Consider the following 19,022-nt stretch of genomic DNA (forward strand, 5'->3'; position numbering starts at 1 on the left):
TATTTTTTATTATATTATTTCTGTTTAATTACAAATTAAATTAAAAATTTTATAGCATAATTGTCTAAAAAAATCATTTTTTCATTTTTAATTTTTAATTAAAAAACCTACTGTTAAAGTAAATTATATAAATTTAGGACTATTTATTTTATTTATGATTTTATTTATTTTGTAATTTTCTTATCAAATTTAGAAATATTTAAAGACTTCTTCACAAGTCAAATACTAAAAGTTTTAATGCAGCTAAGATCAACCACTTCCAAACATGAAGTCATTGAATATTTTTAAATTAGTTTTCGGTGTCTTTTACATTTTATAAACTAATAATATAATAACATCTAAATAGGACAATAAATAAAAAATAATTGGAAAATATTTATACAATTTCTTTATTTCAATAATTTCTTCTTTTATAATTTAATTCTTTCAAATCTTTTAATTATAAAATTAATATAAAAATATTTTACTTTGATCCATTTCTTGTACAAATATTCAAAGATATTAATACAAAAAATTTTGTTGAAATAAATATAGATAAGTAGTAAATATTAGCTTAATTACCATCTAGTAATTTTATTAAATTTAATTAATTATGGTTAGAGAATAGCAAAGAGTAAATAAAAATAATTCAAGTGGAAACTAAAATTTTTGTAGTATATATATATATATATATATATATATATATATATATATTAAAATTTGAGATTAGAAAATATTAAATTAAAACTATCTAGTAATTGAAAGAATTATATATAAAAAATTCTATCTATAATAGTTATATTAATGAATTCTATCTAAGATTAGATATAATTATAAATAATTAAGTTATATCTAATATTTTTTACATGATAAACTTATAATTTCTTTTCTATTTTTTTTAAAATTTATTTAACTTAAATGTGTGTATATTATCTAATTCAACATGGTACCTAATCAATGAAAATGTTTTAGACTAATTGAGAAGTTTTTTAGAAACTACTTCTACCATTAAAAGAAGAAGATGAAGTTTTTGTTGATAACATTACTTTTTAGGAAGATTTATGATCAAGTAGAGGATCCATCACCAAAAAAATAAATTTACAAATAAAGGTTAAATTGACATGTGAAAAAGATTTTTAGTACCATGTTGGATTTTTAATACCAATTGGATAATTTTTCATTTTTTCATATTCTGCCTTGCAAAGAACTTACAAAAATTTAGAATATTTTTTCCAGCATCTATAGTAAGATTAAAATATAAAATGAAAAAACATAAAGCATAAAGAAAAAGAATTTTAAAGTAAGGATTTGGCTCTATTATTTCTATATATATATATATATATATATAAATGAATTCTAATTATACCACAATACAACATAATATTTGTTTTATTTATTAATTTTCAATACACTACTCAAGTTTGATTTAGAATTAAAGTTTAGAAAGAGATAATGTCATCAAAATGAGATATGAGTTTAAAAGGCATAATTGTGTTTCTACACGAAGTAAAAAGATTTAATCATTTTTATTTCTAAATCAATTTTTGATTTAAGCATCACTAATTTTTTGACACCTTTATTTTGATATTTATAAGAATATCTTAAGAATAAATATATATGTGAATGATAATGGCAAAGTTAAAGATATTAATATATAATTGGTTAAAATAAATATTATTGTAAGAGGTGAAATTAGATAGATTACATTTAAAAATGTTCTTTATGTATTTTGGATTAATTCAATCTCCTATTTAGAAAGAATATATATATATATATATATATATATATATATATATAAATTATGGTTTATTTAAATAATTTTTTTTTAAAATTTTTTTAATGGAGATATAATTTCTCCAAGTCTAAGAATTAATAACTTGTCTTTAACCACTTATAAAAAGATAAATAGAATAAAATTTGCTATATTTTCTATATTTAAATTAAATTAAGATAATTTTAAGATATGAAATTATTTTTTTAGTTGTTTGAATGAAAAAAAATTGTAAAAATTATAATCTATAATGAGTGGCTTTGAACTTAGTAAAACAAGTTTGAATTCTATGCATTTTAATTGAAACAGGATTAAATTATCTCAAAAATTCAAAATCCTTCTAATCCACAACAACATAAGGCCTTATTACAAAATAGGACAAAACAGACTAGAAAAAAACTAAATGGAACTAAATAGAATAAGACATGAAAGACAAACTGAGCAAACAGAAACATAATAGAATAGATCTAAAAAAAAAGACGCAAAACCAAACTTTACTAAGAAAAAAGATCTGAAGCCATACTTAACCAGATGCTCGAAAAGGTCTTGGCCTGTTTTATTTATACCTTATCCTACCACTTTGGATATTCTAGAATGTTCCTAAGTAATACGTCCTACTTAGACAACTACCTTAAACTCTTTTCTAGAAGGTTTTGTGATAGGTCCCACCTAGATAACCACCTTAAGCCTTGTTTACAAGGTTTGATGGTAGGTCCCACCTAGATAGCCACCTAAAGACTTTTCTAGAAGGTTTGATGGTGGATCCTATCTAAATAATTGTCCTAAATCTTCTCTAGAATGTTCCACGGTCGCTTCTATTTAGTCCACTAATCTAACCTCAATTCTAAAAAATTTCATGGTTCTAATTATTTATATAATTATCTTATCTATACCTTATAATAGTTAATCTCCCTCCACTAATGTAGAACGTCCTTGTTTTGCTCTCAATGGTATCTCTGAATTGTCTCTTGGCAATGGGTGAAGTTTTGTGCAGGTTCCCATGTTGCATCGTGAATGGGATAACCTTTCCAAAGAATTTTGTACAGAAGTTGTGGACGTCCAATACTATGACATAGTGATGCTCCAAAATGCAGTCCACTTCATATTCTTATCAGTCATCAACTACAATTAGTTGTGGTGGTGGTTGATGTTAATCAGAAAAGTATTTTGACTTGGTATGAAATTCCTTCAGTTGCAAAACATAGAAGACTTGAAGGACCCAAATATGTGGCAGAAGCTCGAGGGAGTATGCAACATCAAAAATCACTATACAAATGCAGAAAGGTCTAAGCCACCAAAGTGTTAGTTTACGAATTTGGATTAATGTATCAAGTAGCAAATTGGCATTGGAGAGTAACACATGATCACTCTCTCGAAAGGTCTTGTGTTGTCGATGGTTATTCACATACTCCTTTTATTAATTTTGTACAGTAAATAGGTGATGCCATGCCTCCTGTAAGGCCATTGTAAGCCATTGTATAAATTCCTCTATTATCAGGTTACTAGTGTCGATAAAACAATGAAAAGTTGCTAGCATAATTGGATATTGATTGCTATTTAAGAAAAATGGTGAATGATTGATATTTGCTTGAATACTATCATTATAAGTAAATTCCAAGGTTGTCAAGTATTCATCCCAATTATTATGATGAACCTCTATAAATGCCTGCAATATATCCTCTAAGGTCCAATTTTCACACTCTCTTTGCCCATTTGTTTGATGATGGAAGGCTATAGACATGACAAGTCGTATACCTGGTAACTTGAATAAAGCTTACCAAAAACTTCCCGTGAAGCATGGATCTCAATTTAAAACAATGACACGAGATAATCTATAATAATAAATGACGTTATCAAAGAAGACTTGTGCAAGCATTAGGGCATGAATATCCGAGCACTTCGTAGCTAAGTGAAGTTGTTTTGAGAGTTAATCTACAAAGACAGTAACCATGTTATGATCATGAGACATCTGTAGCAAACACGTAATGAGATCCATAGTCACATCCTTCTAACATGCCGTAGATAGCAAAATTAGCTAAAATAATCTAAAAGACGTTGCATTGTATGCTTTCTTATGTTGACATGATTTGTAGGAGTATACAAAGGCTCAAATATCACGACCCAAATTTGTCCAAAATCATGTCATTGAAATCCGTAAGATCTATCTACGGCATGTTGGAAGATCTTCTCTTATCCCAAATATCTAGATATTGAGATGTCATGTTCTTCCTGAAGTATGAGCATCTAGAGTTTTGCATTTTCAAGTACATAAAATTTCTTTTCGAAATATAGCAAGCCATCATTAAGAATATAATTCTGATATTGTATATCATCCACATTCAATCGATTGTTAACCATCTTAAAATAAATATCTTTTTGTGTAGCTTCTTTCTATTCTACTTCTTTGATAAAATTTGAAATGATAATACTAATGGTAGTGACTTATGCCTTGTCTCTTAATTAGTCTTTTAAGTTTGGTCTCCATGATAAACTATCTGGCATAGTATGTTGTCACCATTGCTTATACTCAAGCTAGATATCAAAAAACTCTAACTGTTCTTCCCAACAATGATACTGTAATTTTATATTTTTCAAATGAAAATCATGTAGCAAGGATTGATGGTCAGTCCAAACAACCACTAGCTTTTCAAATAGATAGTATCACCACATCTTTGTGGCATGTACAATCACAAATTGTTCTCGATCAAGTATAGAGTAATTGCGCTCTACTCTTTTGAGCTTGCGAGATTCATACACTATATGTTGAAGCCTCCTATCAAAGTCTTGTTGAAGGACTGATCCAATTGCAAAGTTAGAAGCATCAATGTCAAGCGTACAAGTAAAAGTATGATCATAAGGTTGCAATATTGGAGCAGTAATGAGTGCCTCCTTCAACTTATCAAAGGCATTTTGCTACTCCAATTTCCATTCAAATGGGGCACCTTTTTCTAATAATCTTGTTAATAAAATATAAATAAATTGCTAAATAAAATGGCCATAATATCCAGTAAGGCCTAAAAATGAATAAACTTTAGAAGCATCCTTGGAGGTTGGCCAATCTTTCATTGCTTTCACCTTATCTTGCTCCATACACACGCCTTCAAAAGACACCGCATGCCTCAAAAAGGTGACTTCTCACTTCCAAAGTTCATATTTTGATTGCTTGCAATAGAAGCAATTATCACATAGCCAGCATAGTACTTCTTGTAGATGTTGCCAATGCTCTTCAGGGATTTTATTATATACAAGGATATCATTGATGAAGATGACTACATACTTGTCTAAAAGGTCTCGAAATAATCTATTCATGTGATCCATGAAAGAAGCTAGAGTATTGATGAGGCCAAAGGATAAAATTAGCTATTCAAAATATCCATAGTGTATACAAAATGTCATCTTTTTCACATCCTCTCTTGCAATAGGTATTTGCCAATCTCAAGATTTCTTCTTCACATCTTTCATTCAATATATTCTCATAGTCATCTATAAGGTATATACTCCCTCCTTTGATTTTCTTTGTTTTAATTCCAAGTCGATTGACAATTTCAGTTGAAATACAATTTTCTGTAAATCCACAATCTACAAGCACTCAATATGGTTGTCCTCTTAATAGTCCCATTAGGTGCACTAGTTGACTCTTTTTATAGTTGTTCAAGGCTATGCCATTTGTTTCTAAGAGACATTAACTACACCTAATACTAGCCTCGAGCGAGTCCCATTTTCTTGCTCAAACTCATTATCAACTTGGTAAGTTTTGAGACTGTGAACTTGCCTTGTCTTCCTAGTACTTACACTTTGACATTTTGGATAATCTTTGATCTAGTGGCTTGGCTCCCGATAATAGAAATACAATCCTTTTTGTACCAACATTTGTCGTCTTTGTAGTGTCAGTGATCCTTGTAGGGCATCAATTTCCATTTGTGTTGATTGTTGTGCTATAATATTAGATAGCGGCATAGGACTTTGTGCTATAAGTCATACTCCACAATTTCAAAAAGCTATAGTATCAATCCTTTCCGCAATCCGAATTACCTCTTTGAATGTTTGTATATCCTTTAGCTCCACCTTTCACTAGATTCTAGGTTTCAAACCTTGTAGGAATCAATCCATCATCTCTGCCTCTAAAATATTTTCAATTTGGAGATATAAGGACTTGAATCAGGAAACATAATCTTACACCGATCTAACTTGTGTAAGATTTTCCAATTGATCGCATGCTATTTTCTCTGCATTGATGGACCAAAATTGATTTCTAAACTCAATCTCAAACTCCTCTCAGTCACAAAATCCACCTTGAGCTATATAACTTTGAAGTCAATGCCTCCACCAAATAGTTGCCACATCTTTCAAATAGTTGGCTACATATATGATTCCTTCAGTGGTATTTGTCCCAAATAGTTGGAGGTATTGTTGCATGTTATAGAGCTATTGACATATATCTTCTTGTCTTCAAGTTCCAAAGTATGTACTAGGTTTACTCAATTTTAACTAAACAAATGTCAACTCTCTTGTCCTTGAGGCTTCTATTTGTCTTTGCAAAGTAGCTATCTCGTCTAACAGGTGTTGTATTTGAGCCTCCATTTGGGATTACTCTACCATATCTCTCATACTGTAATTTCTTTGCTAAACTCCACTATTATAATGCCTTCCTACCTCTTGATTGATTTTTTTTTTTAATTGTAGCTCGTGGTAGTCTCAATATAATACCCAGTATAACCACAACAATTGACCTTGGACTAAATGATGATTATTGACACACTACCAAAAGTAAACAGTCTAACACTCATTCTCATACCAATGAAACAGAACTAGACTATCTCAAAAATCTAAGATCTTTTTAATCCACAACAACATAAGGCCTTATTACAAAATAAGACAAAAGAGACTAGAATAAAATTGAATAGAACTGAACAGAATAAGACATGAAAGGCAAGTAAGCAAATACAAATAGAACAGAATAGATTTGAACAAAAAGACGCAAAACCAAACTTTACTAAGAGAAAAGGTATGAAACCATATCTGATCTAATGCTCCAAAAGGCCCTTGCGAGTCCTATTTATACCTTATCTTACTACCTTGGACCTTCTAGAATGTTCCTAAATGATAAGCCCCACCTAGACAACTATCTTAAATTCTTTTTTAGAAGGTTCTGTGGTAGGTCTCATCTAAATAACCACCTTAAGCCTTTTCTAGAAGGTTCTATGGTGGGCCCCACCTAAAAAATCGCCCTAAATCTTTCCTAGAATGTTCCACAATGGATCCTATTTAGTACACTAACCTAACCTCAATTCTAGAAACTTCTATGGTTCTAATTATCTATATAATTATCTTATCTATACCCTATTATATTAATTGTATAAGACATATTAAAGTCAAAAATCAAAGTGATTTATTTTAAATTGGTCAATGTAGAGCAATGTGTCTTATTAGGTTATAAGAGATTATCTATTTTTGGTATTTAAAGACCTATAAGAATTGTATCAATAGAGATGTTTAAATATTTCTAACCTTCATTAACAATTTCTTACAAAAGGTTTGGATGTACATTCTTGAAACTAAAAATGAATTTCAAAAGATTAAAGAAACTAAAGATATTTGTGCTAAATAATTTTGAATAAAAAAAACTAAGTATTAAGGAAAAAATTAAAGTATATACAAGTCTAAGAATTTTGATATTTTATTTAAAAATTAAAAAATTACAAGAAAAATATCAATACCATATATTCTATTACAAAATAGAATTTTAAAAGAAATTGAATGAAATTAAATTAACTATTAGAAAGAAGACAAGGTACATGCTTCATGTACAATAGCTTAGTCATTTTTGTTTAGATAAAAGTGATAATGAATGGAGTATATACATGAAATAAGTTCTCTATAAGAATTATTACATTAATAACACTCAAAGAAGCTCAAAGTAGAAAAAAATCTTGTATTTTTTATATGAGAATTTTTAGATTTATTATATATAAAAAAATATATAAAATCATATGAAGAAAAAATATAATAGAGTTTATTTTAAAAACAATGTGTATTTAGGATATTATGAAGTATCCAGGCATATTAGTCCATGTGGTTGGACAAGGAGTTCATAAAAAATTATAATATTTTGTTTATGGAGCACAATATTACTTTTAAATAAATGCTTTTTAATATTCAAAAATATATCCAATTAAAAGTAATGATGAATTTGTAATACACTCTTCATTTTTATCAATCTACATAAAGAAGAGTTTTTTGATATAGAATATCAAGTTCTAAGACCTAAAAAAATAGCACTGTTGTGTTGAGGTTGAATTTGATTGAAGAATAATAATTAATTAGTTTTTTAAAAACCTAAATACACCATCACAATAATTTAATGAAACCATATTAGAGAGGTATTAAAACACTTCAACAGAAAAGAATGTAAATCCATTAAAATTGTACTTGAACAAACTTACACTTGGTGAAGCTTTTGGAAGAAGAATTTCCTGAAGTTAAAAAAAAAGAAAAAAAAAAAAAAAAAAAAAAAAAGGTAGAAGGTATTTTTTATAAAGCAATAATTAGATTATTTATGTATATAATGGTAGACACAATAGTTAAACTTGCATATATTATGAGTGTTGTTATTCAATGCATGTTTGAGGATGGTTTTTATTTTATATTGAATAATGGTATAAAAAAAAAAAAAAAAAAAAAAAAAGAGACTTGAGAAGTATATTAAACTTCAAATTGTGTCTTCAAAATAACTATATTAATTTACAAGGGTTTTATAGATTGGATAAGAGATGAAAACAATAGAAGAATTACCATATGGTATGTATTTCTTTGTTGGATAATATATCTTCATGAGGGGCTTGGGCTTGGGAAAGGATTTCGGCAACAGAGCAGTTCATGAGTTAGTGGCCCAGAAAATGATTAACTTAGCTCAAATCAGTATAAGATTTTAGATCAATTTTAACGTTAAATATTGAATGCAACCTGTGATTTTGTAATCCTCGAATTGTCTTAGCGGAAAATTACTGCATGCATGAAATGGAACTTTAATATCACTGTTCCAGGTTAAAGTAATCCCGAACATTTGCATCGTCCTGCTTAGGTTAAAGCGTTCCAGAAACTTGCTTTGCAACATGCAACAGTGTGATCCATAATTTCCTATTGATAGTAATAATTTACACTTCTTTACTTGTAGCAGACAATTGGTGACACAACACAGATCTCCATGATTTAGTCATGGAGTTTTTGACTCTACAGGTGATTACATCTCATACTCAATTGCAGCCCCAGACAATGATTTAGGATATGTATCCAAATGAGTCGCGTGGACCCTTTCCGCACGCTCACTAAGTGTTTGAAGGTAACGAGTCCTGTTCAAGAACCTTACTAATCTGATCTCAAAGTATTCTTCGATACGGCTCGACTCCTTGCACCGTAACAACCGAAAAGCGAGTACTTTCAGCGGAAAGCCTAAACGGTAACTCCATGCTCAAGCTGATAAAGTGGATATCCTTGCAAACGCAGCATTCCAACCAACCGCTGAGACATCAAAGTACCTTACAAAGAACAAACATGTCCTCCCAGAGTATGTTTAGTGACAAAAATCACTGAACCTCTCAGCCCGATCCACACGAGTCAAGGGCTTCGTTGAGAATCGTCTCCAGTACTTCCAACCACGCAACTCCGATCTTGTGTGCTCAGTTGTGTCACTGAGAAGGCCACGAGCAGCAAATCCTAAGCCCAAAAACGAGGGAGTATCCACAAATCCTCGGACCCTTGACAGAATAGATGGCTTAGATATAGGATCCCAGTCATCCAGTTCAAAAAATTCCTCCATCTCAGCCTCAGAAATTTTCTGCTCTGAAGTAATCAACTCTACGCTCATATTCGTTTGTTCCTCTGCCAACCAAAGACACGAATGAATATCAACGTAAGAAAATGAAAATACCACTGAACCACATATAAAGCAAGTCATTCAAACTACAACATGAATTGAAGCTTGGCACATTGACTGCAAAATCAAGTTATACCTGTAGATGACTGTTTTCGTGCTTCAGAAATCTGTGCATCTGAGGTAGTGTTGCGTGTAGAGCTGACATCCAAGATGTGCTCCCTAACACTAGAATCACTTTGAGGCAGAACCCCTTGGGATTCCCAGTCAACATACTGAAGAAGCTCTTGGGCTCGCTCTAAGGAATGAAGCTTCTCTGCTTCCTCACCACCCAACTGAATCTCTCGAACGGCAACTAACTGGTCTAATTCCTCTTTCATCACTTTCAAGCGTTGTCCAACACGAAATGCAATTGCGTCATACAGTTCTCCCTTCGAGCCAAACTTCATAGAGCTCTCTTTAACAAGGTCATCCAAATCAATGGGATCCCCGATCAAGACAGATACCTGTGCATTCAGTAGCATTAGTTACTAGTATGTGTTACTCTACTAACAAAAACGAAATACATGTCAGTTGTTTTCAGCTTAGCTGAACTTTCTTCCAATTATAAACAGAACTTTCAAAACATGACAATCTACAAAGCAATGTTCACAAGATACTATGTTATGAATTAACATGACAAGAACAAGGATTCCAAGTATGAACCTTGCACCAGTAGATGTGAGCATGTTTAATATTCATGATACGAAGTAATTTATGAACGCTGATACAACAATTGAACAAAATGATGGTGAGAGAAAACTCTGCGAGACGAGTATTGCAATAATAACAAATAACCAATCTAAACTAATCTCAACCTTCTTCTTTACAGCAGGAAACTTGCTACCAATAGGCATCAGATCTTGCATGCCTACGTGCACAAAGGGCACTACGAGTGGAGTCCTCTCAACATCTGTGACAAGCCTGCAATATACAACCGAAAGCAAATCAACACATAGGAACTCCGTGACCCTACAGGCAGAGTAGAAAATTAAGTAACTATCAGTTTCAAGTAGAATCTTCAGTAAAAGTTCAACTGGTTTCTTCCGTTTGAAAATATGAATCTCTAATCAAAAGAGAAACATATCCTTTGCATCCAGAACATGGTTACTTCTAAGACTTGTTTAGATGCTCGGTGAATAAAAATTCAGCAAAATACAAAAGTGGAGACTTGACACCAAACACTGCATGTGTAAGATCAGCTATAAGCAACAACTACATTACCTGCCAATGCCACGCCTTACCGTCCCAATGGTTTTTCCACCATCCCTAGAACGGCTGCCTTCAGGAAAAATATGAACCCAATCACCACGCTTCAGCTTAGACAATGCAATATCTATACCCTGCATTCAGAATAATACCTATCAGCTAATAATAAGGAGAAAGAGAGAGAAGTTCATCAATACACAGTAAGTATCACATTGTTCATTTAGTATGAAGTTATAATAGTACACACTTGCTAGTGTTTCACATTATACTAAGACAACCATAGATTTCACAATTAACATTACTTCTTAACACGCAGCACAGACAATTAGCACCTCTTGTTGCAGACCAGCTCCACGTTTTAGCGGTAACACTTTGACACTGTGAAAGAAGGCTGAAAAAGCAGCATTCGTGAAGCAACGGTCAGTGGCACAAAGTGTCCATCGTAAGCTCTTCGGCTGCAGAAACAATCTGGGTGGGAGAAGTGCGGCCATCACAAGAGGATCGTCCATGGAAGCCACATGATTGCAAACCTGATGAGAACTAACACTATCACGTGAGATGAAGCTCACAAAATGTAGAAACGTCAAGGTATAAAATAACCAAAGTGGAACTTGCCCAACATCGTAAGAGTAACAATAATACATTAATATACAATAACAAAGCAGCAAGTGGCAACAATTTTCTACTAATAGCTCGTTACACAGTTCGCTACGTCGTTCGAAGCCATACCGTAATGAGCGACTGCCCCCCAGGTCTATTGTTGATGACTTTATGCAACTTCTCAGCTCCGTACACCTGCAAACAGATTAAGTTTGCATCAGTTTAATATCAAAATAACTTTCTAAATATAAATAAAAGCACAAACTCAGTCATAATAATCTGTGAGGAGGAAAAGTCACAATCCGTACAGGAAAGAGGTTAACAATATCTTAAATCTTCATCAAAGCGCACAAACGGAATCGATACTGCAATGGCTATGAAGTACACCCAGATAAGCTGTAGATTGGCATGTAGATAAAACTGTTTTCTCATTCGAGAGGCTAAAATTTTCTTTTTATCTGTTTGGTTTAAACTCCTAAATAACCAGAAGGTTCCAGCTAAAATTTTCAGCCTTAGACTTAAGAATGAAAGAAAACGATGCGTCGTATCTTTAGATACACTATAGACTGATATATACCTCCGTGATATTCAAGCCATGCATCCACACATGGCAAACCCCTCCCACAGCCGGTAACATCACCGCTTGTGCAAGTTGAGTCCAAAGTGACTCCTCACTCGCGTGAGCAATAGCTAATTCTGCAACATACCAACGGCAGCATTCATCATGAAACTGCCTCTCCCACCATGAAAACTCAATGATATGGTCCAAACTTGCAATATCTGACATCTGACAAGCTCACAGAACACTAAATTAGAAATATGCAGAGTCGATCGCGACCCTAAAATACAAATCAAGCAAGACAGAGAAGGACCGGGAGAACTAGAAATATTCCAAGAGAAAGACCAGGCAATCGATTTCACCATATCTATGATGAACAAGACACTGCCGTTAAATTAAAAGTACATAGAGAGTTGAGTGATTTAGCGTCTCAAGAATCGCAGATATTGTTCACAAAATAATTTTGATTAGTATCACGTTAAATAATATTACTAAGTACCTTCATAATAAGCGCCCTTCGCATTCTTCGCCCCTTCCTTAGCACCCGCTAAATCCTGAGTTCCAGACCTATATGCTGACCCCGAAGTGGGTGATAAGGCAAGGGCCTCTGCCTGTGAAGGAGACTGCTGTTGTGACTCATTAGCCAATAGGGCACCCCGTGCAGCAGGATATCCCAGCAGCGACCAAAACCTTGAGGAAACTGCGGTTGGAACCATTGCAGTTGGCCGAAGAGTTGATACCCATCCGACACGTTTTTGCCATTCTTGAACAGCCAAGTTGCGAGCCATCCTCGCAAAAATTACGTTGTCTTGGAAAACGCGGGCCACTACGAAACCAGTAGCTGTAGCTCGTAACTTAGTGTTCCCTGCAACTGAGGGAAATCCTGAACTTCTTGATTTTTGTCTCAATCTACGAGAGGTCATGGCGATACGAAACCGACTCTTCAAACGAACTTGCATGGCACGTATATTTTGCCTCCAATGTGAATATATCCATCGAGGTGAAGCCTCCGCCAACTCTTGTTTGTACTCCATGTCCACAACTCTTTCGACCGCTCAACACTTCACCAATAACGACTGAGTGTGATTTTAGCCTGCATACCTTGATGTCGATGGTGTATTTTTTTCAAAGAAAAATCAACTTTTTAGGTTCTATCTCCCCTTCTAACCAAATCATTACACTGTAAGACCGACCACTGCAACAAAACCTTTACAGAAATATGAATTCAGCTCAATCATAACCTCAGGCTCGACAAAGCAACTAAAGGATCAAAATTCCAAATCCTTTGAATCACAAGTGAAACCGAACGCGGACTACAGCAACACATGCAGAAACCCGATGCGTGACACTACGTTATTAATTGAATTCCACGGCTATCGAACAGGTTCGAATCCATGGCTTACACTTCGTAAGCCGTAAACTTCTGAGAGTAGCCAAATCCTCAGACTACAACTGGAAAAGACTGCCCAGTGTTGAACTCTCGGGACAATGACATGTAAAACAGTCACCGAGAGAACTCAAACTAAGGTTAAACGTCTCCAAATTCAGAAAGCCCGTGTCAAGTGTAGGTTCGGAGCTCCAGAAATCGAACGAAGTGACCATCGGGAACAACAGAAAGGGCCAGGTCGGTGCTTGCGAAGGAAGGAAGGAAGGCTCAGTCGCGAACGAAGGATCTCCCGACTGCAGACAGATCTGAAACCTAAAGCGCAATTTGTCGCAAAAAAGAGTTGCATTGCCTCTGTCGCACGTAGCGACGCTGGCTCTTAGGGCTGGCGTGGAATGTTGCCGGCACGTACGCCACGTCCGCCACGTCATACTTTATCGGCGTATGCCACATCGGAGCCCTGCCACGCTGGAATAACTGAAACTGTATATGTAATGAAACACTGCCGGACGCATCCGTTCATACTGGCCTAATCCTAGTCCTAGTCATCATCAGGTGTGGAAGCCATGTCCACCAGGCTTGGTGGGCCTGCACTTTACGCGCGGAATCAGCTGCACAAATGGCCTCTTCTTCATCCATTTGTTACTTCATTCATCCATGCCATGGCGTATAATAGCATACCTACTTCGTATCATGCTCATACTTTTGATTCTCCTCTTCACACTCCTCATCCCTGTCTGTAATATAATAATGCAATTAGATAGTTCATGTTTCATTTGCTTTAATTATACAAATATATATTTCTTTTTTCAAACATACTCAAATTTTGAACTTCTTTGCACTGTTACCAACGACACCAAATTACATAAGATTTGTACAAATATTAAACTTAAAATAAATAAATAAATCTTGAAATAAGCTAAATAAGTATATATATATATATATATATATATATATATAAATTTATATTGCACCAACTTTTTTTTTTTGAAAAAACCTCTTTTACTATTGTTATTATTATTTTGTTATAATTGTTAGTTTTAGTATACACATTTGGTTTCAATCTCACTGATATGTAATTAGAGTAAATTCTTGTAACATTGCAACATCAGACTTTCTACTACATCTGCAATGATTTCTCTAAGAAAATCATAAAAAATATCACATAATACAGATCAACATAAATGCTTTACACAACTTTTATTTTGATGCTCTATTTCCCCTTAAACATATTTTTTCACATCAAAGAACTCGACATATGTACATACACCCTTTGCACAAATTTCCTATCAGTGCATAGAAATATTAGGTTTCGAATTCTATTTCAAAATGCAGGTAATACTATTTAATAAAAAAGTATGTAATATAATATATTACGAATTGAATATTTACACTTCAAAATAACTATAAACTCTCTATCAATAATATATAATTGTAAACGAGTATTTCATATAAAATACTACATCATTATTTGATGATAAGGCAATCAAAACAACTACAAATAATTTTAATTAAATCTTCATAGCGTGCACTAAAGAACCTTGATTTTTAAATGATTTTTTTCAAATTATATTTTAAAACTTCTTAAAAATTACATAATTTAATATCTTTTGTGATTTAAATGTTTAATTATTAAATAAATAAGTGATAAGCATTAAAAAATTAAGATTATTTTATTAATTATATATTTTTTAAATAATTTTGTCTTATTTTATACATTGGATGTAAAAGATTAATATGATTAAAAAAATTATCTAAACAAAGTCTTAAAATTAAAAATGTATTGTGCTAATAGGTGTAAAAAAGTACAAAAGAGATTTTCAAAAGATGATGACATTAGAATTTTATTGATACAATTTTTGATTTAATATATATATATATATATATATATATATATTTATTTATAAAGAGAAAATTAAATAGACAAAGGATTTTACTAAATTGTTCCACCTATTTTAAATATTATGAAATAAATAAATAAATAAATAAATAAATAAATAAATCTAAATTATTTATTCATTTTTAGATGTAAATTTAATAAAAATTATCATAAAATTAATGATAATTATCATATGTCAAGGACATAAACCTCAAAGAACTAAAATGTCAATACATTCTTATGTCACTCAAAAAGACTAGAAAATCACTCAAAGTTGATATAGTATTAAATTTGAATGGCTATTGCCAAAGAAAAGAAGATTATAAAGGCTTGAAACAAGACAAAGGACTAAAAAGGCATTGACAAGAGTGAAGGAGACTTCACTCTTGTCTCCATATATACTCTTAACTAGGAGCTACATAGCAATGTCTTATAAGACCTCTAAAATATGTTGACTTTACAAGACATGTATTTAACTTGCAAGGTAAGTATTCTATATGTACACCACATAGTTAGTTTATTCTGCAAACTACCAATACATGATTAACTTTTTGACTAAGTTTCTAACCTACCAATTAAATAAAAACACATGTAAAGTCAAAGCAATGTCTATAAAGCTTCCAAGTAGCTTTTCTAGAAAATATTATGAAATAAATCTAATTTTATTTATTTCTATTTAATCATATAGGTAAATATTAGTATAAATATGTATGTCCATGATATTATCTCCCCCTTCTAGGAACAAATTCTACAAGGAGCAGTCATTATATATTGAAAAAAATCTAAGATGTGATGAATTGTATTTGCGACATACTCTAAACTTTCTTCTCTTCAAAGATGGTTGACATGTCCTCTCAGCCATTGATAGTGTCTCATACCAAGGTGAAAAGATTACCTTGTTATTTGATCATCATTTAGGCCTTCATAATTTCTTTCAAATAAAACATTTGAAATACAATTATAAATTGTTCCTACCTCTAATAAAATCACTAAATATTGAGAGTCTCTTCCAAGGTCATAATATCAAACATATTGTATTTTGCAATCTATTTGTAGAAGGACATATTATTTTTGAGGAACTTCATTTCAATTATGTCGTCTTGAAGGTTGTGACAATTGCAATGTCTTATTCAATAAGATGATAAGTAATAGCTCTAGAGTTGAATTTATTGGTTATTTATTCTCCATCTCTTTAGTATCACAAATATACAAAAATTACAAACAAAAGTAGAAGGTAGAATAATATCTTTTCTAGATCTTATTTCTTTTAAGGCAAAGATTTGTTATTTTTTATTTTCATTTTGATGGATGTCATTGATCAAAAGCCTCAACTTTTTTTGTTGCATTTCTAAGATTCTTTAATAGCTTCTATTTTTATTTACTAATATCATATTTATACCAATGAACAAGATATTTTAATCTATTTTGGCATTGTTGTTGTAGTAAAGAGAATTGCCTTAAGAAAGCATTGGATTTTTTGCTACCTCTAATTGCTCAAACAAATTGCAAGAATATAAAATACAAATATGATTTATAATTTATCTTCAAGAAGATAATTATATCAAATATATAAGTTTAGAATGCACTAGAATACCTACGATATGACTAGATATCCTAAAATCACTTCTATTTATATGGAGATTTCTTCCATATATGTATCACTCAATAACTTTCAATCTAACCAACTATTAGGATTTAAAATTTATTACAACTTAACTCATAATCTTGAATACTTCTTTACAAAAATTCAACCATAAATTCATTTAGATATTGCCTAACCTCTAGTATGTATTAAACATGTCAATTTTTAGGTACTTAGATACTAATTTCTTCATATCTAAAAAATCATATGCTCAAATATCATGAACTTTTCATATGTAACTTCTTAACATAATCATCTATATTTATGAAAATTTTGAACCAAAAATTCATCTAAAAATTCAAGTTATGTCAAAAATCAAAACCTTCATTAAAAACAACTCACTTATAAATCCCAATTTTCAACACTAACTTCTAACAATTCTTTTTCTTCTATTTTAGATTAGAATGTATAAATTATTTTACATAAAATGTAATTCTTTAAGTCAGCTTTTGAACTTCATTTTTTGATTCCTCAAAGCTTCCTTATAACTCTCTATATGCTTAAAAGAGTAATGATAAGTACCAAAATTACATCCTAACTTCAAAAAACTATATTTCTTTCATTACAACTCTAAATTATACATTTTTTTTATCCAAATTCTAGCCTAAAATAAAAAAATAAATAAATCCAACCTCCAAACTTCAAATGGATCACATTACTTTGAATGATTTGCTTTACCTCAAATAGGTCGCCTTAAAGTTGTTCCAAACTCCAATGTAGTCCCAAATAACATCTTAGAGCTCATTGGACATGGCTTCCAACCAATAGAAATGAAATCCTCTATTACTTATCTTATCCACCTATATGGGATGGCTTAGGACTTAAAATACTATACCTTTGATTCTAAAGCCCTTTTAAACTTCTTATTAATAAATCCTACAACTTCCATCTATAATTATTAAATTTAAACTATAAATTGAAACAAATTAGATAAATATTTTATTTTATCTATTTTTATTTTTATATTTATTTTATTTTATTTTTAATTAGAATCTAAACTTTTATAATATTTTATCTTATTTTTATATATTATTCTATTTTTAAATTCAACATTATCTAGAATCTTAGATTTCTTTTACCTCGAACTCTTAATTATTATTCACTTTTATAGAAGAAGATGGCATTTTTCTTCTTTCTAAGATATTCACCGACTTATATTACTCAAGAAAAAATATGAGATGGATCTTCATAGACTTTGGTAGATATAATCAATAAGCAACAGAATTGACTTATTCGCAAATACAAAAAGGTCCAAGCCTATGATAGTCCAACTTGTTACAAGGACAAGTAGTGAAACAAGGTCGATTTATCTCAAGAATCTAAGACCTTTTTAATCCACAGCAACATATAACCTCATCACAAAATAGGACAAAATGGATCAAAATAAAACTAAATAGAATAGGATACAAAATAAAAAATTGAGCAAATAGAAATAGAACTCAACAAAATTGAATAGTAAGATGCAAAATCAAACTTTACTAAAAAAAAAGATTCAAAGCCATACTTGCCAAATATTTAAAAGGCCATGGCTAATCTTATTTATACTTTGTGTAACCATCTTGAAACTTTCTAGAATGTTCCTAATGATGGATTTCATTTAAATAATCTTCCTAAATTCTTTCTAGAAGGTTCCATAGTAGATCCTACTTAGATAACCATCTTAAGCTCTTTCTAGAATGTGTTATAGTGGATCCACTAACCTAGCTTGAAATTCTAAAAACTTCTATAACTTCTCAAAGATGGTTTCAATTATCTATTTGTATGTGTCAATAATACAAATATCTTATTTATACCCCATTATAATTAATCTCCCTTCATTAATATAGAACGTCCTTGTTTTGCTCTCAATTGTATCTCTAAATTGTCTCTTAGCAATAGGTGAGGTTCTGTGTACATTTTCACGTTGTATTGTGGATGGAATAACATTTTTAAAGAACTTTGGACTAAATATTAGATAGAGCCAAATATGTGGCAGAACTTTAGATATAAGGCAGAACTTTAGATATAGGACAGAACTTTAGACATATGTGGCAGAACTTTGGAATAAATGACTAAATTAGATAGAGCCAAATATATGGCAGAAGCTTGAG

The 19,022-nt window shown here is 31.4% G+C and overlaps 1 protein-coding gene across 2 annotated transcripts; it reads right to left on the bottom strand.

Annotated features, from left to right (window-relative positions):
• Window positions 1-8,854: 8,854 nt before the first annotated feature.
• On the bottom strand, window positions 8,855-13,733 carry LOC112289843 (uncharacterized). Of its 2 annotated transcripts, none has more exons than XM_024535493.3 (8): window positions 12,527-13,733; window positions 12,046-12,164; window positions 11,598-11,663; window positions 11,201-11,398; window positions 10,884-11,002; window positions 10,478-10,583; window positions 9,760-10,126; window positions 8,855-9,628 (listed from the first exon to the last, which is right to left on the bottom strand). In XM_024535493.3, the coding sequence occupies exons 1-8, from the start codon at window positions 13,059-13,061 to the stop codon at window positions 9,321-9,323; spliced, it is 1,818 nt and encodes a 605-aa protein (XP_024391261.1). In that variant the 5' UTR covers window positions 13,062-13,733; the 3' UTR covers window positions 8,855-9,320. The 2 variants fall into 2 exon arrangements, with proteins under 2 accessions (XP_024391261.1, XP_024391263.1); XM_024535495.3 differs by having other exon boundaries at window positions 12,046-12,255; window positions 12,527-13,548.
• Window positions 13,734-19,022: the final 5,289 nt, after the last annotated feature.

This window comes from Physcomitrium patens, chromosome 12 (genome assembly GCF_059467195.1).
Source record: "Physcomitrium patens ecotype Gransden chromosome 12, ASM5946719v1, whole genome shotgun sequence".
Taxonomy (NCBI): Eukaryota; Viridiplantae; Streptophyta; class Bryopsida; order Funariales; family Funariaceae; genus Physcomitrium; species Physcomitrium patens.